Genomic DNA, 24,715 nt, shown 5'->3' on the forward strand with positions numbered 1-24,715 from the left:
TAATAATTACCCCTCAGGCTCCTATTAAATCTTTCCCCCCTCACCTTAAACCTCTGGTTCTCGATTCCCCTACTCTGGGCAAGAGACTCTGTGCGTCTACCCGATCTATTCCTCTCATGATCTCTTTGTCTCCGCATCTTCTTTTCTTCTTCCCGCCCCCCCACATCAGTCTGAACAAGGGCCTTGACCCGAAACGTCACCTATTCCCTCGCTCCGTAGATGCTGCCTCACCCGCTATGTTTCTCCAGCATTTTTGTCTGCCTTCGATTTTTCAAGCATCTGCAGTTCTTTCTTACACAGTGCATCACTATAAGATCACACCTCAACCTCCTGCGCTCTAAGGAAAAAACTCCCAGTCTGCTCAACTTCTCCCTGCAGCTCAGGCCCTCAAGACCTGGCAACAACCTCGTAAATCCTCGCTGCACCCTTTCCAACTTGACAACATCTTTCCGATAACTTGGTGCCCAGAATTGAACACAATACATTAAACCTCTGTCCTCTGGTCCTCGATTAACCCAACTCCACGCAAGAGACTCTGTGCGTCTACCCGATCTATTCCTCTGATGATTTGATACACAAAGTGTTTGTGGGCTACGGCAATCAATAGTAATCGATCACCTTTATAAATCTTTGTTCCTATTAATCTCAACCAGATGGCACTATTGTGTCTGTACGTACAGTTTTACTGCGTTTATCGATATGATTAAGATGTCCCAGGGTAGACAAAAATGCTGGAGAAACTCAGCGGGTGAGGCAGCATCTACGGAGTGAAGGAATAGGCGACGTTTTGGGTCGAGACCCTTCTTCAGTTTGAAGAACTGAAACGTCACCTATTCCTTCTCTCCATAGAGGCTGCCTCACCCGCTGAGTTTCTCCAGCATTTTTGTCTACCTTCGATTTTTCCAGCATCTGCAGTTCCTTCTTAAACCTCTCAATAGTTTAGCTTAGAGATATAGCGTGGAAACAGACCACGAGTCCATGCCGACTATCGATCACCCATTCACCCCCCAGTTCTATATTGTCCCACTTTCGCATCTTTGGGGTGTGGGTGGAAATTGGAACACCTGGAGGAAACCCACGCAGTCCCAGGGAGAGCGTTCAACTCCACACAGACTCGAGGTCAGGAGCTAGCAGTTGTGCCACTGTTCCGCCCAGATATTCCCATAATGGCACGAACTGATGGAAGAACTCGCTCGCTGTTGTCATTTACCACGCACGGATATAACATTCTGAAAGCAATTTTAACAAAGCCCAATGTTATTATTTCAACATTTTAACTTAATTCTAAAATGGCCAGGCCTCTGTTTCACCGAATTTGCATTCCAGCCATATCACAACTCAAATTCTGTTTATGCCAAGGGGCGGCAGTGCGCCAGAGACCACAGTTCGATCCTGACCATGGGTGCTGTCTGTATGGAGTCTGTACGTTCTCCGTGGGACCACATGGGTTTAAAAAAGCGATACAGCGCGAAAACAGGCCTTTCAGCCCACCGAGTCCGCACCGACCAGCGATCCCCGCACATTAACACTATATTACACATTACACATACACCAAGCCAATTGACCTACAAACCCGTACGTCTTTGGAGTGTGGGAGGCAACCGAAGATCTCAGAGAAAACCCACGCGTTCACGGAGAGAACGTACAAACTCCGTACAGACAGCACCCGTAGTCGGGATCGAACCTGGGTCTCCGGCGCTGCAAGCGCTGTAAAGCAGCAACTCTACCGCTGCGCCACCGTAGCCTTTCCTCCAGGAGCTTCAAAGATGTGCAGATTTGTAGGTTAATTGGCTTCGGTAAATATTATAAATTGCCACTAGTGTGTAGGATAGCGTTAGTGTTCGGTGATAGACAAAAATGCTGGAGAAACTCGGGGTGAGGCAGCATCTATGGAGTGAAGGAATAGGTGACGTTTCGGGTCGAGACCCTTCTTCAGACTGATGTGGGGGGGGGGGGGGGCGGGAAGAAAAAGGGAAGAGGCGGAGACAGTGGGCTGTGGGAGAGCTGGGAAGGGGAGGAGAAAGCAGGGACTACCTGAAATTGGAGAAGTCAATGTTCATACCGCTGGGGTGTAAACTACCCAAGCAAAATATGAGGAGCTGCTCCTCCAATTTGTGGTGGGCCTCACTCTGGCCATGGAGGAGGCCCAGGACAGAAAGGTCGGATTGGGAACGGGAGGGGGAGTTGAAGTGCTGAGCCACCAGGAGATCAGGTTGATTATTGCGAACTGAGCGGAGGTGTTGGGCGAAGCGATCGCCGAGCCTGCGCTTGGGTCTCACCGATGTAGAGCAGCTGACAGCTGGAACAGCGGATGCAGGAGATGAGGTTGGAGGAGGTGCAGGTGAACCTCTGCCTCACCTGGAAAGACTGATTGGGTCCTTGAATGGAGTCAAGGGGGGAGGTAAAGCGACAAGTGTAGTATTTCCTGCGGTTGTAAGGGAAAGTACCAGGGTGGTTTGGGCGGGAAGGGATGAGTTGACCAGGGAGTTGCGAAGGGAGCGGTCTCTGCGGAAAGCCGAAAGGGGCGGAGATGGGAAGATGTGGCCAGTGGTGGGATCCCGTTGGAGGTGGGGAACGGGGATCGCTGGCCGGCGCAGACTCGGTGGGCATGCTCCAATGGGGGGCTGACAGTACATCTATCTTTCATTTGGGAAAAATGCTGGGTTAAGTAAATGTGTGGACTCACCAGCGATTTGGATGGTCTCCCCTCCAGCACCCATCTGATACATGCCGAGGTCAACAAAGGTGGTAAAGGATGACTTTCCAGGGGATTTCACCAGGCCTCTAGACTGAAACTGAAACCAGACATATTGCTGAAGAAAAAGTCATTGATGTATACCAACCACAAAAGCAATAGCATGAGAAAAGGCTGCTCAGCCCTTCATGGTTTGTGCTATCCCTTTGAGAACGCTAACAATCGCTTCCTGTTACCATGAGATGAGGAAGCTCTTCAGAATAATTGGCCAGACTATCGTTCTCCAGAATGTCTCTGACAGTCACCGCAAGTTGAAGGAGCCCGGAAACACTAAACCACAAGTCTTGCTCACTGAGCTTTACCCAGCAGTTCAAGTATACAAGCTTCAGAGAATGGATTTGTCTGCATTTGCTGGAAATCAAAAAAAGTACACAGCAGGTTAGGCTGCAAATGTAGAATGTAGAAAAGTTGAAGGGCCGTCATATGCTGAGAGAATGGAGCGGCTGGGTTTGTACACACTGGAGTTTAGAAGGATGAGAGGGCATCTCATTGAAACATGTAAGATTGTTAAGGGCTTGGACATGCTAGAGGCAGGAAACATGTTCCCGATGTTGGGGGAGTCCAGAACCAGGGGCCACACACACAGTTTAAGAATAAAGAGTAAGCCATTTAGAACGGAGACGAGGAAACACTTTTTCTCCCAGAGTGGTGAGTCTGTGGAATTCTCTGCCTCAGAGGGCAGTGGAGGCCGGTTCTCTGGATACTTTCAAGAGAGAGCTAGATAGGGCTCTTAAAGATAGCGGAGTCAGGGGATATGGGGAGAAGGGAGGAACGGGGTACTGATTGGGGATGATCAGCCATGATCACATTGAATGGTGGTGCTGGCTCGAAGGGCCGAATGGCCTCTCCTGCACCTATTGTCTATTGTCTATAACACCTGGGCAAAGGGTCTTCAATGTGAAGCGTTCGTTCATTACTTTTCCAAAGGTATAGCCTGACTGACTGAGGATATATAGAGATCTTCATCATCAAGGGCGGTCACTAGACACGAGTGTGACTGTCCTCTCATGGAGGACGCCAGTGCGTGACTTTGTTTAACGTGGGGAGACTGGTGCACAGACAGCCACCACACGGCCCTTGACAGATCTGGGTCAGGATCCAGTGGCATGGAGTCCAAGACGACCGGAGGCCTTCATCCGCCTTCCCAGCCGATAGAGATGGAGAGAGAGATGGAGAGAGAGAGAGCGAGGGAGAGAGAGAGAGAGAGGGAGAAGGAGGGAGGGAGAGATGGAGAGAGACACGGAGGGAGGGAGAGAGGGAGGGAGAGGAGGGAGAGGAGAGAGAGGGAGAGAGGGAGAGAGTGAGAGTGAGAGAGAGATGGAGGGAGAGAGAGAGGGATGGAGGGAGAGAGAGAGGGAGAGAGAGATGGAGAGAGAGATGGGGCATCTTGGTTAGCATGGGCAAGTAGGGCCAAAGCTGCAGTTTCTGCGTAGTGCGTCTCTTTGACTCTAATACAAGATAAAAGAACTGGAAAAGAAAAGGAGATATAATGATGTCTTCCTGCACTGTCACTGCCCACCAGAATAGTTCCAGCATTAGTTTCATTGAGATTGCCAACATTTTTATTATTTTTCTTTTCAGCAGATGTGGGGTTAGGGCACAGAACAGTCACTCCGCCCTCTGGGAGGGACCTCTCTTTTCCAGCTTCTCCTGAGTACAATCAGCCTGAAGAAAGGTCCCGACCAGAAGCATCACCAACGATCCACGTTCTCCGTGGTTTGCTGCCTGACCCGCTGAGTTACTCCAGCACTTTGTCATCTTTGTTTGTACACCGCCGCCTGCGGTTCCTTGTTTCTCCACTGTGATTGTCGCTGCCAGAGAGGGACTGGCAGCAACACAGACACAAGATAGAATGCATAGGAAGTGCAGATGCTGGTTTAGATCAACGGTGGACACAAAATGCTGGAGTAACTCGGCGGGTCAGGCAGCATCGCTGCAGGGAAGGAATGGGTACAGTTTTGGTCTCCTAATTTGAGTAAGGACATCCTTGTGATTGAGGCAGTGCAGCGTAGGTTCACGAGATTGATCCCTGGGATGGCGGGACTGTCATATGAGGAAAGATTGAAAAGACTCGGCTTGTATTCACTGGAGTTTAGAAGGATGAGGGGATATCTTATAGAAACATATAAAATTATAAAAGGAAGCTAGATGCAGGAAAAAAGTTCCCAATGTTGGGCGAGTCCAGAACCAGGGGCCACATGCTTAGAATAAAGGGGAGGCCATTTAACACTGAGATGAGAAAAAACTTTTTCACCCAGAGAGTTGTGAATTTGTGGAATTCCCTGCCACAGAGGGCAGTGGAGGCCAAATCACTGGATGGATTTAAGAGAGAGTTAGATAGAGCTCTAGGGGCTAGTGGAATCAAGGGATATGGGGAGAAGGCAGGCACGGGTTATTGATAGGGGACGATCAGCCATGATCACAATGAATGGCGGTGCTGGCTCGAAGGGCCGAATGGCCTCCTCCTGCACCTATTTTCTATGTTTCTATGGGTGACGTTTTGGGTCGAGGCCCGTCTTCAGACAAGCTAGAATGCAGCCGTACTCACCTCTGCTATGCTGTCATCCGGCTGAGATTTGGGGCCTTTGGTATTGGTCGGGGAATGGCTCTGCCGCACGAGGTCAGGCAGGTTGACGTGACTGGTGAATCCGTTGCTGTCTGCATGATGGACGCCTCGCTCCTCCTCAGGGGTCTATGGAGAGAGGAGCAAGATTGCCGATGATATTAGATTCGACTCTATTGTCATTGTGCAGAGTAGTTAAATGTAGTTGTTTGTGTTTTTTAATAGTTTTTTTAACTGTGTATATGTGGGGGGCGGGGGGGGGAAGGGGGAAACTTTTTTAAATCTCTTTCCTGTACGTGAGACCAGACCTTTTTCCTGTCAGGTCTCCGTTGTCGTTACGGGCCTAGCACCGTGGAGCGGCCTCCAGCCTGAACGACCTGGAGGCTCCAGTAACGAAGCCTGCGGAGCTGCGGACTTACCGTCGTGGGGCTGGCCGGCATCGGTGCGTGGGGAGCGGTGGTGACTCGCTGCTGCGGCCCGACCACGTAGCTCGGAGGCTCCAGCTGCAGCCGCAGGTCCGGTGGACTGTCGGGGTATCGGGAGCTCGCGGGTCCGGGTGGAGAGACCGCTTTTCGGAGCTCCCGCAGCCTGACTTCTCCAGCCCGTGTCGCGGGGTTGGAACGACCCGGAGAGGGGCCGTACATCGCCCGGCGCGGCTTCATGGCCGTGGGACATTCCAGCGCCCGCCGGGGGCTCCAACTTTGTGACATTTAGACCATGAGCGGGGCCGTACATCGCCCCGCGCTGCCTAAAATGGCCGTGGGACTTATCATCGCCCGCCTGGGGCTTCGACATCGGGAGAGAAATGGAAAACAGGGGAGAGAAAAGACTTTGCCTTCCATCACAGTGGGTTCACTGTGATGGATGTTTTTGTAAATTGAATTGTGTGTATGTCTGTAGGAAATTGTCTTTGCTTGTATGGCTGTGGAAATGGAGTTTCGTTTGAGCCTCACTGAGGTTCAAATGACATGTAATAAACATGTAATAAATATTGATTGATTGATTGAGTACAAGTAGAGTGCGTCATTAAGTTCTATTCTAAAGATGGATGCACAAATTAACCATGGGGACAAAATAAAAAAAGCGAATAGCTTGATTTAAAAAGCGATTTCATTATTCCCGCCCTCATGTTCCGTATGATTTGGCTGTTCCGTGTGATTTGGATGTCAGCGCATCTGCTTCTGAATTTGGTCCCCACAGAAGCTGATTAATAGTGAGAGTGATAAATCCATATTAAACCACATCAGTCTGGAAAAGACCACATCAGTCTGGAAGGCTAAAACTGTCGAGGATGCTTAGCCTATGAATTCAAATGCATTCCAGGGTGTCCAGAGACGCCCCTGTCCCACTTAGGAAACCTGAACGGAAACCTCTGGAGACTTTGCGCCCCACCCAAGGTTTCCGTGCGGTTCCCGGAGGTTGCAGGTGGTTGCCGAAGGTTGCAGGTAGTGGAAGCAGATCGGGAGACTGACAAAAACCTCCGGAAACCGCACGGAAACCTTGGGTGGGGCGCAAAGTCTCCAGAGGTTTCCGTTTAGGTTTCCTAAGTGGGACAGGGGCATAAGATACGAAGTGTCTCACACAGACACAGACACAGACACACAGCATAAAACATCAAGTGAAGAATAGGCTGTGGAAAATGGAACTGCATTCACGTCAATAACCTATGGGCCGAGGGGCTTGTTTCCGTGCCGTATCTCTAAAACTAAAAAACTAAAGATATGCAGCAACAAACGTACCATCTGAACAATCATGGTCCCGTCTCCGTAGCTGCTGTTGGAAGTGTCAACCACAGCCGGCTCCTCATCATCGTGAACCACCATTGTGCTGACGCTGTCTGTGTCACCATCATTGGCACGGTTTTGCCTAAGGAATGAAAGTTAACAACATAATACGTGGGTGGCACGTTGCCCACCTCACAGCGCCAGAGACCCGGCTTCCATCCCGACTACACGGTGTTTGTACATTCTCCCCGTGACCTGTGTGGGTTTTCTCCAAGATCTTCGGCTTCCTCCCACACACCTAAGACAAACTCTGAGTATTGTAGGCTAATTGGCTGGATATAAATGTAAATTGTCCCTAGTGTGGGTAGGATGGTGTTAACGTGCGGGGATTGCGGTCAGCACGGACTCAGTGGGCTGAAGGGCCTGTTCCTGCGCTGTAACTCCAAACTAAACTAAAGCTAGGACTCGGAAGCCTGAGCTACAGGGAGAGGTTGAGCAGGCTGGGTCTCAATCCCTTGGAGCGCAGGGGGATGAGGGGGGGATCTTATAGAGGTGTACAAAATCATGAGAGGAATAGATCGGGTAGACGCACAGTTTCTTGCCCAGAGTAGGGAAATCGAGAACCAGAGGACATAGGTTTAAGGTGAGAGGGGGTGGGCAACATTTTGGTGGTGGGTGTATGGAACGAGCTGGTGGTTGAGGCGGGGACTATTGCAACATTTAAGAGACATTTAGGCAGGTACATGGATAGGATAGGATTACTAAGTCACCCATCTTCTTTCTCCAGAGATGCTGCCTGACCCGCTGAGTTACTCCGGCACTTTGTGTCAACCAAGAGTGGTCCATCTACTGTTTCTTTACCTGCTATTATCAATTCTCCCAGCACTGGTCTTTTACAATTACTGACAGTGGAGGAGGCCCAGGACAGAAAGGTCAGTGTGGGAATGGGAGGGGGAGTTAAAGTGCTGAGCAACCAGGAGATCAGGTAGGTTAAAGGGCCTGTCCCACTTTCACTTCCTCTGCCGAGTTTGCCCATGACTGGCAGCATGGTCGTCACGAGGTCGTAGGTAGGTCGTAGCAGGCCGTGATGCTAGTCGTAGGTACTCGTGGCATCAAGTAGGTCGGGGCGTTTTTCTAGTATGATGAAAAATATCCACGAGTGAAAAAGATGATGAATTAGGTCGTGAAAGTGGGACAAGCCTTTTAGACGGACTGAGCGGTAGTGTTCAGCGACAAGATGGGAATCAGAGGGCGGTGGAGGCCGATGCTTTCAAGAGAGAGCTAGATAGGGCTCTTAAAGATAGCGGTCAGGGGATATGGGGAGAAGGCAGGAACGGGGTACTGATTGGGGATGATCAGCCATGATCACATTGAATGGCGGTGCAGGCTCGAAGGGCCGAATGGCCTACTCCTACACCTGTTGTCTATTGTCTATTGGCATGGGAGAATTAAGAGATCGATCTCATAGGTAGACATAATTCTCCCGTGCCTTTCATCCCCAGTACATTTAACACGGGGAAGTATGTGTTACTCACGTGCTGTCGACGCTGGTTCAAGCTGTCAGCGGCAACGGTCCATAAAGGCAGCTGAAATTCTACCTTTACACCGTGGACTGCGTGCATGTGCTGCGTAGCGCAAGTTTCTTTGACAGCTGACCGGGGAGAGAACAATCTGTGCATGCCCGGTTTTCAAGAGCCGACTGACTAAAGATACCGACTGCCCACCCTGACTAACTGCTCACAGACGTGCCCGCTCGGTACGCACCCTGATCTGGACCCGTCGGAGCTGGAGAGGTTCTCGTCCTGACGCTCGTTCTCTCCTTCCTCGTCATCGTCGTCGGTGCTGCCCGACTCCTCGCTGGAGGAAGAGTAGTCCATCACTTTAACCGGAGGCTTGGGCAGCTCGTCGGGGCGACCGTCCTTCCCCAGGTTCAGCATGTCCTTGAGGAAACGCAGAAGGCTATTCACAACGGGCCATCGGAAGCGACACAGCCCCAATGGAGCACACGGGCAGCCAACACAGACAACATTTCAACTCTCGAAATCGCCCGGGTAAAAACAAATTGGAGACTTTTTGATCATCTCTCAAGAGGTAGCGCTCAAAATGGACTCTTTAACAAAAGAGGAATGATTTTGATACAGTTGAACAATTAAAATAAGGATTATAGTAAAAAAATCACAGAAACATTTGAATGGCGGAGCAGACTTAGAAACTTAGAAAATAGGTGCAGGAGGAGGCCATTCGGCCCTTCGAGCCAGCACCTCCATTCATTGTGATCATCCCCAATCAATAACCCGTGCCTGCCTTCTCCCCATATCCCGTGACTCAACTAGCCACTAGAGCTCTATCTAACTCTCTCTTAAATCCATCCAGTGATTTGGCCTCCACTGCCCTCTGTGGCAGGGAATTCCATAAATTCACAACTCTCTGGGTGAAAAAGGGTTTTTTCACCTCAGTCTTAATTGACCTCCCCTTTATTCTTAAATGACCTCCCCTTTATTGATGCTACATGTCAATATAGCATCAATATATACATATAACGTGTAGGAAGGAACTGATTGGGGATGATCAGCCATGGTCACATTGAATGGCGGTGCTGGCTTGAAGGGCTGAATGGCCTCTACTCCTGCATCTATTGTCTATTGTCTAACTGCAGATACTGGTTTACACTGAAGATAACTCAGCTGCATCCCACCACAACCAGAGAGCGGTCCTGAACTACTATCTACCTCATTAGTGACCCTCGGACTATCCTTGATTGGGCTTTGCTGACTTTACCTTGCACTAAACGTTATTCCCTTATCATGTATCTACACACTGTAAATGGCTCGATTGTAATCATGTATTGTCTTTCCGCTGACTCGATAGCACGCAACAAAAAGCTTTTCGCTGTTCCTCGATACACGAGATGATAAACTAAACTGTAAAAATGTCTAAGAAGAAACTGCAGATGCTGGAAAATCGAAGGTAGACAAAAATGCTGGAGAAACTCAGCGGGTGAGGCAGCATCGATGGAGCGAAGGAAATAGGAGACTTCACCTATTTTCTTCTCTCCATCGATGCTGCCTCACCCGCTGAGTTTCTCCAGCATTTTTGTCTACCATAAACGGTAAACATCTCTGGCGAGAAGGAATAGATGATGTTTCAAACAGTCTGAAGAAGGGTCTCGACCCGAAACGTCACCCATTCCTTCTCACCAGAGATGTTGCCCGTCTTGCCGAGTTGCTCCATTGTCAATTGTCTATTGTCAATATATACATATGTGTATATATATAATATTGTGTCTATTGTCAATATATACATAATATTTTGTGTCTAATTTTGTGTCTATATTTTGTATATAATATGTGTGCGTGTGTGTGTGTGTATATGTGTATCACACACACACACACACACATGGGCAGTATACATATATACATGGGCAGTACATATATATCTATGTATGAGCATTTAATAATTTATCTCACACCTAGTCGCTATGATTGTGTCGCGATTTGGCTTAAAATTGACCAATTCTCTTTACAGAACTAGCTTAGATTGGTATCTTGGTTGGCATGGCTGAGTTGGGCCTGTTTCCGAGCTGCATGCCTCTAGAGACCGCCTTTCACAACATCAAGTCTGTTCTTAAATGCAGGAATCTGGCAAAATTCACTCAGCATTGGAGAACTTACACGTAGTGGACCGCCAGATAAGTTTTAAATTTAACGTTAATTAGTTTGGAATGAGCACGACTTGACAATATAATTTCTGATTATTCTATTCCACTCCCTTGCAATGGTTCCTTTAATCATCTTCCCAGAGTGAAGGGCCTGTCCCATTTACGCAACTTTTTCGGCGACCGCCGGCACCCGTCACAGATCATTTCAGGTCGCCGAAAATGTTCAACACGTCGAAAATCCAGTGGCGACCAGAACAAGGTGCGACTCTTTGGGCGACTACTCACGACCATGAAGGCTTCACCCCCGCGGTGTGTCGCCCGTATGGCCGTGAGTCGTCTCCTAGTCACCCAAAGAGTCGTAGCGTCTTTCTGGTCGCCACTGGATTTTTAACATAAAATAGTTATCCCTCAGGTTGCGATGAAATCTTTCTCCCCTTCACCTTGAACCTATGTCACTGTGCAGCATGATGCCTCTTTCACTTCAATAATCGCAATGTCTTTATTGAATATTGGTCGAGCATCGAGTCTTCCACTGTTACCCGTAGCTCCTGCAACTCACTTACTGCTCCAGTGGTGCTGATAACTGTGTGTGTGCGGGAGAGGGGAAGTGGGGAAGGAGAGAGAGAGGGAGAAGGGAGAGAGGGAGAGAGGGAGGGGAAGGGGAGAGAGGGGGGAAAAGGAGAGAGAGAGAGGAAGGAGCGAGAGAGGGATAAAGAGGGGGAGAAGGAGGGAGGGAGCGAGAAAGGGAGAGAGGGAGAGCGGGAGAGAGAGGGGAGAGAGGGAGAGAGAGAGAGAGAGGGGAGAGGGAAGAGGGAGAGGGAGAGAGAGGGGGAGAGGGAAGGAGAGAGAGAGAGAGAGAGAGAGATAAAGAGAGATAGAGAGAGATAGAGAGAGTGAGGGGGAGAAGGGAGAGAGTAGAGGGAGGTAGAGAGAGAGAGAGAGAGGGGGGAGAGAGAGAGGGGTGGAGAGGGAGAGAGGGGAGAGAGAGAGAGAGAGGGGGAGAGGGGAGAGAGGGAGGGAGAGGAAGAGGGAGAGGGGAGAGGGAGAGAGGGGAAGAGGGGAGAGGGAAGGAGAGAGGGGGAGAGGGGAGAGGGAGGGGGAGAGAGACATTGACATTGACTTCCAAACCCAAGTGCTAAGCGAGATATAACAGGGTCCAGTGTAAATTGTACATCAACCACTTGATGTGGGAATATAGAATGGCACTAACCTCACCTATTGCTCTCTTATAGCTCTGCAGGTTTGCAAAGTTTGGCAGGCAAAAGGGAAGAAGGTAGACAATTAAATATCAGCAAACATGAAGGTAATTCATATACAACATTGCCGCTCAAACAATGATAATGACATTTCCATCAAAGAAACACTGAAGAGACTTGATAATTTGGGAAGAAAATTACAGGTCCATGGCACTTGTAGTTGACACAGTTTGCCTTCAGTCATTCCACAATTCAATAGCTTATATTCAAAATTGGGCGGTAGAGAAGCTGCCGTACAGCGCTTGCAACGCCAGAGACCCGGCTTCAACCCCGACTGTGGGGTGCTGTCTGTACGGAGTTTGCACGTTCTCCCCGTGGGTTTGCTCCGAGATCTTCGGTTTCCCCTCACACTCCAGAGACGTGCAGGTTTGTAGGTTAATTGGCTTGGTGTAAATGTAAATTGTCCCCAGTGTGTGTAGGATAGTGTTAGTGTAAATGAATAAAAAAATGTAAAAAAACTAATTGGATAGGTATATGGACGGGAAAGGAATGGAGGGTTATAGTCTGAGTGCAGGTGGATGGGACTAGGTGAGAGTGAGTGTTCGGCACGGACTAGAAGGGCCGAGATGGCCTGTTTCCGTGCTGCAATTGTTATATGGTTATATGTTATATGACTGAGACCTTACATTTGGAAAAAATAAGACTTGTCTTAATTGACAAACCAGAATTATTTGTTGGAATATGGTCTCCATTTATTGAAGTTTTGAAAAAGTGAATTGGTTTAACACAGAATCAGGGTTGAAACCTGAGTTTGGAATCGGATGAATAGTTCTACTCAACATTTCCTGCATCTATCTCCACAATCTTGTTTCCATTGTGTGTGAATGTGTGTGAGTGCTTGGTGGTGGTCGGAGGGGCCGTAGGCGCAGATTGGCAGCCACGCTTCCGTCAGTCTGCCCCAGGGCAGCTGTGGCTACAGAAGTAGCTTACCACCACCGAGTGTGACTGAGGAGTGAATGAATAATGCGATGTAAAGCGCCTTGAGTATTAGAAAGGCGCTATATAAATCCCATCCATTATTATTATTATTATTATCCTTTTTTCTCTATTAGTTTCTCTCATCTTATTCTCTCTTGATCTTTATTCTTTAATAAAAACTGAATCTATGTAAGAAATCTGAAATTAAATTATCCTTTACTATTATTTGTATTCATGCTTCTAATAAAAATATTTTAATTTTTTTTTAAAAGGATAGTGTTAGTGTGCGGGGATCGCTAGTCAGTGTGGACTCGGTGGGCCGAAGGGCCTGTTTCCGTGCTGTATCTCTAACTACTGGGCTTGCCGTGAATGTCAAATATTCTCCATTCTTTTGTTATCTTGGGCAGACACTTGGCAGATGATTACTTGTTCATATGACCAGTTAGTCACTACCCTTGGTTGAATGAATAATGCCGTCGGGAAGGCTTGTGTAGAATACAAAGCATAATGCTCTTACATTCAATGCAAATTTTGAGCATGATATTTACTCTGCCTGAAGCCTGTCAGGTTATTTTTTGCCACAAGAGGTAAATTTACAAAGTACAGGAATATGAAACACTTGTACCTGCTTCAGCAGGTCAGAGTCAGCGCGGAAACAGACCCTCCGGTCCAACTTGGCCACACCGGCCAAGATGTCCCCCCTACACGAATCCCACCTGCCTGCGTTTGGTCCATATCCCTTCAAACCCCTGTCCTATCCATGTACCCATTGGGATAGTCCCTGCCTCAACAACTTCCTCAGGCAGCTTTAGTAAGAAAGGTGAGGAGGAACTTCTTTAGTCAGGGGGTAGTTAATCTGTGGAACTGTGGAGACCAGGTCAGTGGATAGTTCCTCTATCGTTAGTGACTTTAAATCCATCAACTATATGCTTATATATCAACCCTGTGGACGGGTTTTACCGGAGACACAGCAGCAATCAGAGATAGACGGGGTGGAAGCTTGCAACCTTCACGTGGTCCGCCCTGTTTCGACTAATGCAATCAACTCGACGTGCACAAACGGAAGATCAAATAGAACAAGTTGTCCAACAACTTTAGGCCGTGCACGCCACACGAAAGAAGAAGAAGAAGAGATAGACAAATTCTTGATTAGAACGGGTCTCAAGGGTTATGGGGAGAAGGCAGGGAATTGGAATTAGGAGGCAGAGATCAGCCGTGATTGAATGGCGGTGTGGACTCCATGGGCTGAATGGAAACAAACTTGTTCCATACACCCACCACCCTTTATGTGAAAAAGTTACCCCTCAGATTCCTATTAAATGTTTTCCCCTTCACCTTAAACCTACGTCCGATGGTCCTCGATTCACCTACTCTGGGCAAGAGGCTCTATGCATCTAACCGATCTATTCCTCTCATGATTTAAGGCCAAGCCAAAATCTCAGAGCTGTGAAGATGACACACTTTCAAGGTTGTGCAGAGATGGGAGCACCTTTATCCAAGATCACAAGATATTGCAGTGAATTGTGGACGCAGCCCAGACAAAGCCAACCTCCTTTCCATCGACTCCATCTACACCTCACGCTGCCTCGGCAAGGCCAGCAGCATCATCAGGGACCAGTCTCACCCCCGGCCACTCCCTCCTCTCCCATCGGGCAAGAGGTACAGAAGTGTGAAAACGGACGCACACCTCCAGATTCAGGGACAGTTTCTTCCCGGCTGTTATCAGGCAACTGAACCATCCTACCACAACCAGAGAGCGGTCCTGAACTACTATCTACCTCATTGGTGATCCTCGGACTATCTTTAATCTGACTTTACTGGCTTTACCTTGCACTAAACGTTATTCCCTTTATCCTGTATCTGTACACTGTGGACGGCTCGATTGTAATCATGTATTGTCTTTTCGTTGACTGGTTAGCGCGCAACAAAAGCTTTTCACTGTACCTCGGTACACGTGACAATACACTGAACCAAACTGAAAGAAGAGCAGCTTGTAGTGGCAGGTCCTGCACTGTAGGTGTCACCATCGAGCTGGATCTGGACTGGCTGGTGAATCAGTGACATACTGAGGTACCATCGATCATTATTGACCCACACGGCCTCAGAAGCCTGACTCTACTCCACTTTATCGAATGTACAAAGAGTGCATTTAACTTTGCACATCTTACCCGCCTGTGGGAAACTTGCTGCTTAAAGAGCAAGGGACTGTGCTTAGCCCCCTGCTGTACTCACTCTATACTCATGACTGTGTAGCCGGACATAGTGCCAACTCCATCATCAAGTTCGCCGACGACACCACTGTTGTGGGACGAATTACTGATGGTGATGAGTCAGAGTATAGAAGAGAGATCGACCGATTGTCCAATTGGTGCCAGCACAACAACCTGGCCCTCAACACCAGCAAAACCAAGGATCTGATTGTGGACTTTGGAAGGGGTAGGATAGGGACCCACAATCCCGTGGTGGAAAGGGTCAAAAACTTCAAATTCCTGGGCGTGCATATTTCCGAAGATCTTTCCTGGTCCCAGCACACTGATGCAATTATAAAGAAGGCACATCAGCGCCTCTACTTCCTGAGAAGATTACGGAGAGTCGGTATGTCAGGGAGGACTCTCTCTAACTCCTACAGGTGCACAGTAGAAAGCAGGCTGACCGGTTGCATCGTGGCTTGGTTCGGCAACTTGAGCGTCCAGGAGTGGAAAAGAATGCAGAAAGTTGTGACCACTGCCCAGTCCATCATCGGCTCTGACCTTCCCACCATCGAAGGGATTTATCGCAGTCGCTGCTTCAAAAAGACTGCCAACATCATCAAGGACCCACACCATCCTGGCCACACACTCATCTCTCTGCTGCCATCAGGTAGAAGGTACAGGAGCCTGAAATCTGGTACATCCAGGATGAGGAACAGCTTCTTCCCCCACAGCCATCAGGCTATTAAACTCACCAACAAACAAACTCTGATCTGTAACAGCCTATTGCACTTTATGTTTATTTATGTGTATATATATGGTCTATGCTATATAGACACACTGATCTGTTCTGTATTTATGCTTACACTACTCTGTTGTGCTGCAGCAAGCAAGAATTTCATTGTCCTATCTGTGACACATGACAATAAACTCTCTTGACTTGACTTGACCCGCTGTCCTTCTGAAGCAGAAAACCAAACTGCTGGAGAAACGGGCGTGACGGAGGCGCGGAGGTAAAGTCGCTGCCTCACAGCGTACCAGACCCGGGTTCCATCCTGACTACGGGTGCTGTCTGTGCGGAGTTTGTACGCCCTCCCCGTGACCGTGCTTGTTTTCTCCAGATGCCCCACATTTTCCCCCCCACACTCCAAAGATGTGCAGGTTAATTGGCTTCGGTAAATTGTCTCTAGTGTGCAGGAGAGAACTATTATGAGCGGGTGATCGCTGGTCTGCGTGGACTTGATGGGCTGAAGGGCCTGTTTCCATGCTGTATCCCAAGCCTAACTAAACTCCCCATCTCACACCTTCTGTCCTTTTCATCACTAGATTTTGTCCAATTAATTCTCTTCTACCATTTTAATGCTCTGAGGTTAAAAAAAACCCGCAGCTTTGTATACATCTGAAAAATATATAGGCTCAATAAAAATATCAAACAAAAACTCGGTTATATGTCTGTACCGGTGGCATCCCAACATGGGAAAGCAGGAAAGGATCTCTCTATCCATGGCTGTTTTTATGTCAGTCAAATCAGTTTTCACAGCGCGGGGCTGGCCGACTACGGGGCTGTGGTGGCGTAGTGGCGGCGGCAACCCGACTTCGGAGCCTCGGCCACGGGCCCAGTGGGTGACAACATCGGGAGCTCGCAGGTCCCAGGTTGGTGACCGGTTCTCCGGAGCTCCCGCAACAACAGCTTCATCCGCCCTGGTTTGAACCCCCCGCCCGTTCGCGGAGCTCGGATTCGGCCGCGGGATTTACCCGGCGGGGTCACAACATCGGAAGCCTGGATCGCCTCAACGCAGAGGGAGAACAAGTGGGGAAGAGACAGGGACTTTAAGATTTTGCCTTCCATCACAGTGAGGAGGTGCCTGGTGAACTCACTGTGGTGGATGTTAAATCTGTGTTAAGTGTGTGTTCTGTTATTTTATTCTATGTTATGACTGCAAGGCATGAAATTTCGTTCAGACTGAAAAGTCTGAATGACAATAAAGGAGACTTTGACTCGGTGCACGTGACAACAAACTGAATAAATAAATAACCGATCTGTGACTTTAGCTTGCACTGGCGGCATTCCGTACTTACAGCAGGCCTGCCGGGTCGTGAGGTAGTCCGTATCTCCTCTGGCTTTCCCCGGTTCGAATCCTGCGAGAGGAGCGGCGACCCTTCGGGCTGGGAGGGTGCTGTGGCTTGGGAAGGGACAGGTAACAAGTCACATCAAAGCACAGCAAAGCTCACCCGCTCACGCAATAATACCAGGCTGCACAGCCAACTGAGTTCAGTTTTTTTTCCTTTAGTTTAAAGATACAGTGCGGAAGCAGGCCCCTCGGCCCACCGATCCCCGCCCATTAACACTACCCTACACTAGGGACCATTTTTACATTCATACCAGGTAAATTAGCCTACAAACCCGTACGTCTTTGGAGTGTGGGAGGAAAACAAAGCTCTTGGAGAAAACCCACGGGGAGAACGTACAAACTCGTTGTTACAGAAGAGCTGTAACAACGAGCCTGGGGCTTGGACATCGGGAGAGACATGGAGAGCAGGGGAGAGAAAATACTTTGCCTTCCATCACAGTGGGTTCACTGTGATGGATGTTTGTGTGAACTTAATTGTGTGTATGTCTGTAGGACATTGTCTTTGTTTGTATGGCTGTGGAAACAAAATTTCGTTTGAGTCTCACTGGGGCTCAAATGACAATAAATTGTATTGTATTGTATTGTAAGAGCTTGTTCCCGAAAGGAGTAAGAAATAACACCATTAATTGTGACTGTTAAATGCTTTTTCATTGCCTCTTTTCAAAAAGTCTGCAAATGGCCGTGCGGCACGGTGACGCAGCGGGTAGAGCTGCTGCCTTACAGCTCCAGAGACCCGGGTCCGACCCTGACTACCGGCGACGATGACTTTGTCTGTACGGAGTTTGTACCTTCTCCCCGTGACCTGCGTGGGTTTTTCCTACAAAATCTTCGGTTTCCGCCCACACTCCAAAGACGTGCAGGTTTTGTAGGCTAATTGGCTTGGTAAAGATGTATCAATGTTAAATTGTCTCTAGTGCGTGTGGGATAGTGTTAGTGTGCGGGGATCGCTGGTCGGTGCAGCTTCGATGGGCCGAAGGGTCTGTTTCTGCGCTGTATCTCTAAACTAAACCTGTGTGTTAATAATAAACCAACATAAACACGATGACAAGTGCAGCCTGGAGCTCACTGAGCCCACTGTCTCTGCCTCTTCCTTTCTTCTTCCCGCCCCCCCCCCTCCCCCCTCACATCAGTCTGAAGAGAATGGTCTCGACACGAAACGTCGCCTATTTCCTTCGCTCCATAGATGCTGCCTCACCCGCTGAGTTTCTCCAGCATTTTTGTCTACCTTCGATTTTCCAGCATCTGCAGTTCCTGCTTAAACATTTGACACTCCCGATGCATATTGGCATTAGTGCTGCCTGAGGATCTACCCCTGTGAAGCCTCATTTAACACATCCCGCACATCTCCTCATCTCTTCCCTCTCCTGCGCTCTTCACTCTGCGCCTCCATGTGGTGGCAATTTCTCACACTCTTTTGTAAGACAGGAACCAAGATTGATTGTAGAAACTGGGAACTGCAGATGCTGGTTTATACCAAAGTGCTGGAGTAACTCAGCAGGTCAGGCAGCATGTCTGGAGAAAAAGGATAGGTGGCACTTTGGGTCACGATCCTTCTTCAGTCTGAGAAGGGACGCAACCCGAAACGTCACCTATCCTTTTTCTCCAGAGATGTTGCCTGACCCCGCTTAGTCACTCCAGCACTGTGTGTCTATTTTTCCAGCACTTTGTGTCTATTTTTAGATTTGATATGTTGAATCTCTCTCTTCCTTTATCAATCCTCAAAAATTAATTTTTAAAGAAAGGCTCAAAATTGCATTTAAAAACAACGGTCTTGCCTCATAGACCAATATAATTCCTTTTGCAAACCTTTCATTCATTGTTCTTTATCTCTCTACATCATCGTCTATATCTCTCGTTTCCCTTTCCCCCCCCGACTAGTCTGAAGAAGGGTCTTGACCCAAAATGTCACCCATTCCTTCTCTCCAGAGATGCTGCCTGTCCCGCTGAGTTTCTCCAGCTTTTTGTGTCTATCTACGATTCTTATTCGGAAATATTTCCTTCGCTCCATAGATGCTGCTGCACCCGCTGAGTTTCTCCAGCATTTTTGTGTATCATTCACCTTATTCCCTTTATCGTGTATCTGTACACTGTGGATGGTTCGATTGTTCATGTGATACCAGCAGAATTAGGCCATTCGGCCCATCAGGTCTACTCCTCCATTCAATCATGGCTGATCTATCCTTCCCTCTCAACCCCTTTCTCCTGCCTTCTCCCCATAACCCCAACACCCTGAATACAATCATGTATAGTCTTTCCGCCGACTGGTTAGCACTCAACACAAGCTTTCCACTGTACTTCGGTACACGTGACAATAAACTAAACAGGACTTCAAGCCAGCGTACGTACTTGTGATTCTGTTGCGCTCCATTGAACCAGTGCCGAGTACTCGGTGGGGGCCGATCTGTGGAAGGCTCTCCGCTCTTTCCCAACCCGGCTCAATCCTACGCAGGTCCGGATTGCTGAAGCCAAATTAAGTCATTCAGGTCAGTGATTAAATAATCCCACAGTTTGTGAAAAATGACTGAACGGTTCACGATCGTCAAGGGCACGGAAAGTCATACAGGGTTTTGTTGAGTGGTGTGGGCTGAATCACCTGCAGCTCAACACCCACAAGACTAAGGAGTTAGTGGTGGACTTTAGGAGGAGAGGAACACCCATGTACCCCTGTCTCCATCCGTGCAGTTTACCAGGGAGTACAAATTCCTCAGAGTGTACCTGGACAGTAAACTGGACTGGTCCAGGAACGCTGAGGCCCTGTACAAGAAGGGACAGAACCGGCTGTACTGTTTGAGGACGCTCCGCTCCTTCAACATCTAGCAGTGAGATGCTGCAGATGTTCTACCCATCGGTGGTGGCCAGCGCTATCTTCTTCGCTGCCGTGTGCCAGGGCAGCAGGGCGAAGGCCGCGGACGCAAAAAGGATCAACAAACTCGTCGGGAAGGCCGGCTCCGTCCTGGGGCCGGAGTTGAGTTGGAGTCGGATTCACAGGAGGTCGGTCTCGGAGGGGAGATGCTCCTCAAAATGGCGGAGCGAGGGAAGCTCCTCAAAATGGCGGAGCGAGGGAAGCTCCTCAAAATGGCGGAGCGAGGGAAGCTCCTCAAAATGGCGGAGCGAGGGAAGCTCCTCAAAATGGCGGAGCATCCTGGACAATACAGCTCACACCCCCTCCGTGACACACTGGTCAACCTGAGGAGCACCTTCAGCAACAGACTGGTTCCCACCAAGATGCAGCACAGAACGCCATAGGAGATCCTTCTTCCCCGTGGCTATCAAACTGTGCAACTCCTCCCCCTTTGGTCGTGGGGTGACTGCGGGCTCGTTGAAAAACGGTGGGCCCGTTTCCGCGCTGTATCTCCAACAGTAAAACCCGTGCATACATACGTTATGGAGAATACTGGAAGGGATACAACTGGCAGAGCATTGAGAGGTTGGCATTACCTTGCACGTGGTGCCTGTCCTGGGCGGTTTAACAAAACGCTGCTGCTATTCAATGCTGTGGCTATGGAGGTCGTTCTTTGAGGAACCTTCAGCCAAAAACAAAAACACAGTTCAATGCAGTTTTCATGAACAAGACCACTCTGGGTTTACAGCAGTCAGATCTTGTGTGGCTTTATCTTTCCCTGGAGGACAACCAAGCCTTGGGCCTTGCCCCCACCTTTACTACAAGGGACATCCCCATCACTACTGATGTGGGGCCTGTATCTGAGGAAGGATGTGCCGGCACTGCAGAGGGTCAGGAGCAGGTTCACGAGAATGATCCCAGGATTCCCACAAGGGCTAACACATGATGAGCGTTTGACGGCACTGGGCCTGTACTCGCTGGAAGACAAAAAAGCTGGAGAAACTCAGCGGGTGCAGCAGCATCTATGGAGCGAAGGAAATAGACAACGTTTCGTGGGGCGAAACCCTTCTTCAGACGTCGCCTATTTCCTTCGTTCCATAGATGCTGCCGCACCCGCTGAGTTTCTCCAGCACTTTTGTCTACCTACGATTTTCCAGCATCTGCAGTTCCTTCTTAAACACTGTTCTCGCTGGAGTTTAGAAGGATGAGGGGGAGGGACCTCATTGAGACTTATCAAGTAGTGAAAGTCCTGGATAGAGTAGATGCGGAGAGGATGTTTCCACTAGTGGGAGAGTCAAGGACCAGATGTCATTGCCTCAGACGGACGTTCCTTTGGGAAGGAGATGAGGATGAATTTCTTTAGCCAGAGGGTGGTGAATCTGTGGAATTCATTGCCACAGACGGCTGTGGAGGCCACGTCAGTGGATATATTTACGGGAGAGATAGATAGATTCTTGACTAGTACGGGTGTCAGGGGTTATGGGGAGAAGGGAGTAAGGGTGGTGAGTGTCTGGAACGATTTGCCAGAGGAGGTAGTTGAGGCAGGGACTATAGCAACAAATGAGAAACAATTCTACAGGGACATGGATAGGACAGTTTTAGAGGGATATGGCCCAAACGCAGGCAGGTGAGACTAGAGTAGATGATTTCTTCTTCCCGACCTGAAACGCCACGTATTCCTTCGCTCCATAGACGCTGCCTCACCCGCTGAGTTTCTCCAGCATTCTTGTCTACCTAGAGTAGATGGGATATGTTGGTCGGGTTGGCAAGGTGGGTTGAAGGGCCTGTTTCCATGCTGCCTAACTATAACTCTATATGCTTAATGTGACTGCTTTTGGCAATTGTGTGTATGGATACATTTTAAATATACTTGTACAGCATAATGGCCCTGTCCCACAATGCGAGTTTGTTCAAGAGCTCTCCCGAGTTTAAAAATAAATCAAACTCGTGGTAAGCACGGAGAATGAACGTAGCGGGTACATCGGAGCTCGGGGACGTCTCTTAGCGGCTCGTAACGCTAACGGTAGGTACTCGGGAAGACTCGCTAACGGCAGGTAAGCTCGGGGAAGACTCGTGAAGATTGTTCAACTTGTTGAAAAATGTCCACGAGAGCCCCGAGTACCGACGAGCAGCCATTACCGTAAATCTCCCAGTTCGAATCAGGGCAAACTCGGGAGAGAGCTCTTGGAATGAACTCGTACCGTGGGACAGGGCTTTAAGACTTCATCTCCAGGAACTAACTCAAAGAAGTTTACATGCAATCAATGACTAAACTACAGTAACTTAACTGGGTAAAGTTACAGCTAATTTGCCACATTTATTGGTACAAAAGACAATGAGATGATCAGAGGTTTTTTTTGGTTGGTAGTTCAGATAGGGAAGGTACCAAAAAAATGTCTGCTCCTCTGAAAGTCTGAAAAAGGGTTCTGATTCCAAACATTGTCCATCCATGGCCTCCAGAGATGCTGCCTGACCTGCCGAGTTACTCCAGCACTTTGCGTCTTTTATTTGTAAGTCATTCCCTGCATCTGCTTCTCTCCTTTGTCCTTTAACCCACCATATTTAACCCCATTCTCCTGCCTTCTCCCCATAACCCCTGACACCTGTACTAATCAAGAATCTATCTATCTCTGCCTGAAAAATATCCATTGACAGCCACAGCTGTCTGTGGCAAAGAATTCCACAGATTCATCACCCTCTGACTGAAGAAATTCCTCCTCATCTCCTTCCTAAAGAAACGTCCTTTAATTCTGAGTCTTTGACCTCTGGTCCTGGGGTGGCAGATTGCAACGTTCACCTGTTTCGACGAATGCAATCAACCTGACGTGCACAATCAAATAAGATCAAATAGAACAAGTTGTCCTACAACTTTAGGCTGTGCACGCCATACGCAAGAAGAAGTCCTCTGGTCCTAGACTCTCTCACATGCTATCCACATCCACTCTATCCAGGCCTTTCACCATTCGGTAAGTTTCAATGAGGTACCCCCCACATCCTTCTAAGCTACAGCGAGCACAGGTCCAGTGCCGTCAAGAGCTCATCATATATTAACCCGCTCATTCCTGGGAATATTCTCGTAAACCTCTTCAATCCTCTCCAGTACCAGCACATCCTTATATAACTGCAACGTGACCTCCCAACATCTACAATCTGTACTCAATATTCTGACTGATGAAGGCCAAGCCACGTGACCGCGTGGGTTTTCTCCGAGATCTCCGAGACTAGGCTTGTATTCACTGGAGTTTAGAAGGATGAGGGGGTGGCTCTTATAGAAACATACAAAATTATAAAAGGACTGGACAAGCTAGATGTAGGAAAAATGTTCCCAATGTTGGGCGGGTCCAGAACCAGGGGCAACACACAGTTTTAGAATAAAGGGGAGGCCATTTAAGACTGAGGTGAGAAAAAAACCTTTTCACCCAGAGAGTTGTGAATCTGTGGAATTCCCTGCCACAGAGGGCAGTGGAAGCCAAGTCACTGGATGGATTTAAGAGAGAGTTAGATAAAGCTCTAGTGGAGTCAAGGGGAGAAGGCAGGCACGGGTTATTGATAGGGGACGGTCAGCCATGATCACAATGAATGGCGGTGCTGGCTCGAAGGGCCGAATGGCCTTCTCCTGTATCTATTTTCTATGTTTCTCTGTTTCTATCTTCAGTTTCCTCCCACACTCCAAAGATCTACAGGTTTGTAGGTTAATTGGCTTGGTATAAGTGTAAATTGTCCCTAGTGTGTATGTAGGATGGTGTTAGTGCGCGGGGACGGGGGGTTGGCATGGGCTTGGTGGGCAGAAGGGCCTGTTTCCATGCTGTACCTCTAGACTAAACTAAACTACGGTTACCTTTGGCGGAGCTTCTTCTGCCATCTTCACCCACGGGCCCGAGTCGTTGGTGCGGGGGGGCAGCACGGGGGTCTCGGAGGTGGGGTCCGAGTTCTGGCGCAGCATCTCGCCGCGCTTCGCTGGCGCCGGCTCCGGCTCCTGGCTCGGGAAGGCGGCCACGTTCTTGGTCGGCTGATCTTGGAGCGACTGAGACCTTGGAACCTGCACCGAGGGTTTCAGTGCAACTAGGTGCGCCACTTGAAACTGAAAATGCATTTAAGAAGCAATTAGTCAGTTACATGGACAGGGCTGGCTGGGAGGGATATGGGCCAAACCGCAGGGACTAGTGTCGATGGGACACGTTGGTCGGTGTGGGCAAGTTGGGCCTGTTTCCACACACTGTATGACTGACTGCAACACACAACACCCCGACTACTGCACTCATACCCTGACTGATGAAGGCCAATGTTCCAAAAGGCGTTCTTGACTACGCTATCTACCTGTGACGCCATCATCGCAAGGAATGATGTACCTGGACTCCAAGATCCCTCTGCTTTGTAACACTCCCCACAGCCCTGCCATTGATGCTGGAATCCAAACAAAAAAACAAAGTGATGGAGGAACTCAGCGGGTCAGGCGGCATCTGCGGAAGGAAACGGATAGATGACATTTCGGCCGGGACCCTTCTTCAGAGTTTTATGAAAGAGGGTTTAAGAAGGAACTGCAGATGCTGGATAATCGAAGATAGACAAAAGTGCTGGAGAAACTCAGCGGGTGCAGCAGCATCTATGGAGCGAAGGAAATAGGCAACGTTTCGGGCCGAAACCCTTCCTCATACTGCTTGCCCCCCATTGATGACCC

General features: G+C 48.9%; 1 protein-coding gene across 10 annotated transcripts in view; it reads right to left on the bottom strand.

Moving 5' to 3' along the window:
- Window positions 1-24,715, bottom strand: part of mink1 (misshapen like kinase 1) — a 233,540-nt gene that overhangs the window by 15,785 nt on the left and 193,040 nt on the right. For 2 of the 10 annotated variants that reach the window (XM_033014604.1, XM_033014609.1), the window contains 9 exons: window positions 23,876-24,118; window positions 20,634-20,719; window positions 19,542-19,654; window positions 17,143-17,240; window positions 11,911-11,934; window positions 8,807-8,982; window positions 7,058-7,184; window positions 5,304-5,447; window positions 2,687-2,795 (listed from right to left, as the gene is read on the bottom strand). In XM_033014604.1, the coding sequence (XP_032870495.1) occupies window positions 2,687-2,795; window positions 5,304-5,447; window positions 7,058-7,184; window positions 8,807-8,982; window positions 11,911-11,934; window positions 17,143-17,240; window positions 19,542-19,654; window positions 20,634-20,719; window positions 23,876-24,118 (1,120 nt within the window). Of the gene's footprint in view, window positions 1-2,686; window positions 2,796-5,303; window positions 5,448-7,057; window positions 7,185-8,806; window positions 8,983-11,910; window positions 11,935-17,142; window positions 17,247-19,541; window positions 19,655-20,633; window positions 20,720-23,875; window positions 24,119-24,715 lie in introns of all 10 variants that reach the window. The other 8 variants (XM_033014603.1, XM_033014607.1, XM_033014613.1 and 5 more) reach the window with 4 other exon arrangements.

The sequence above is a fragment of the Amblyraja radiata genome, chromosome 43 (genome assembly GCF_010909765.2).
Source record: "Amblyraja radiata isolate CabotCenter1 chromosome 43, sAmbRad1.1.pri, whole genome shotgun sequence".
Taxonomy (NCBI): Eukaryota; Metazoa; Chordata; class Chondrichthyes; order Rajiformes; family Rajidae; genus Amblyraja; species Amblyraja radiata.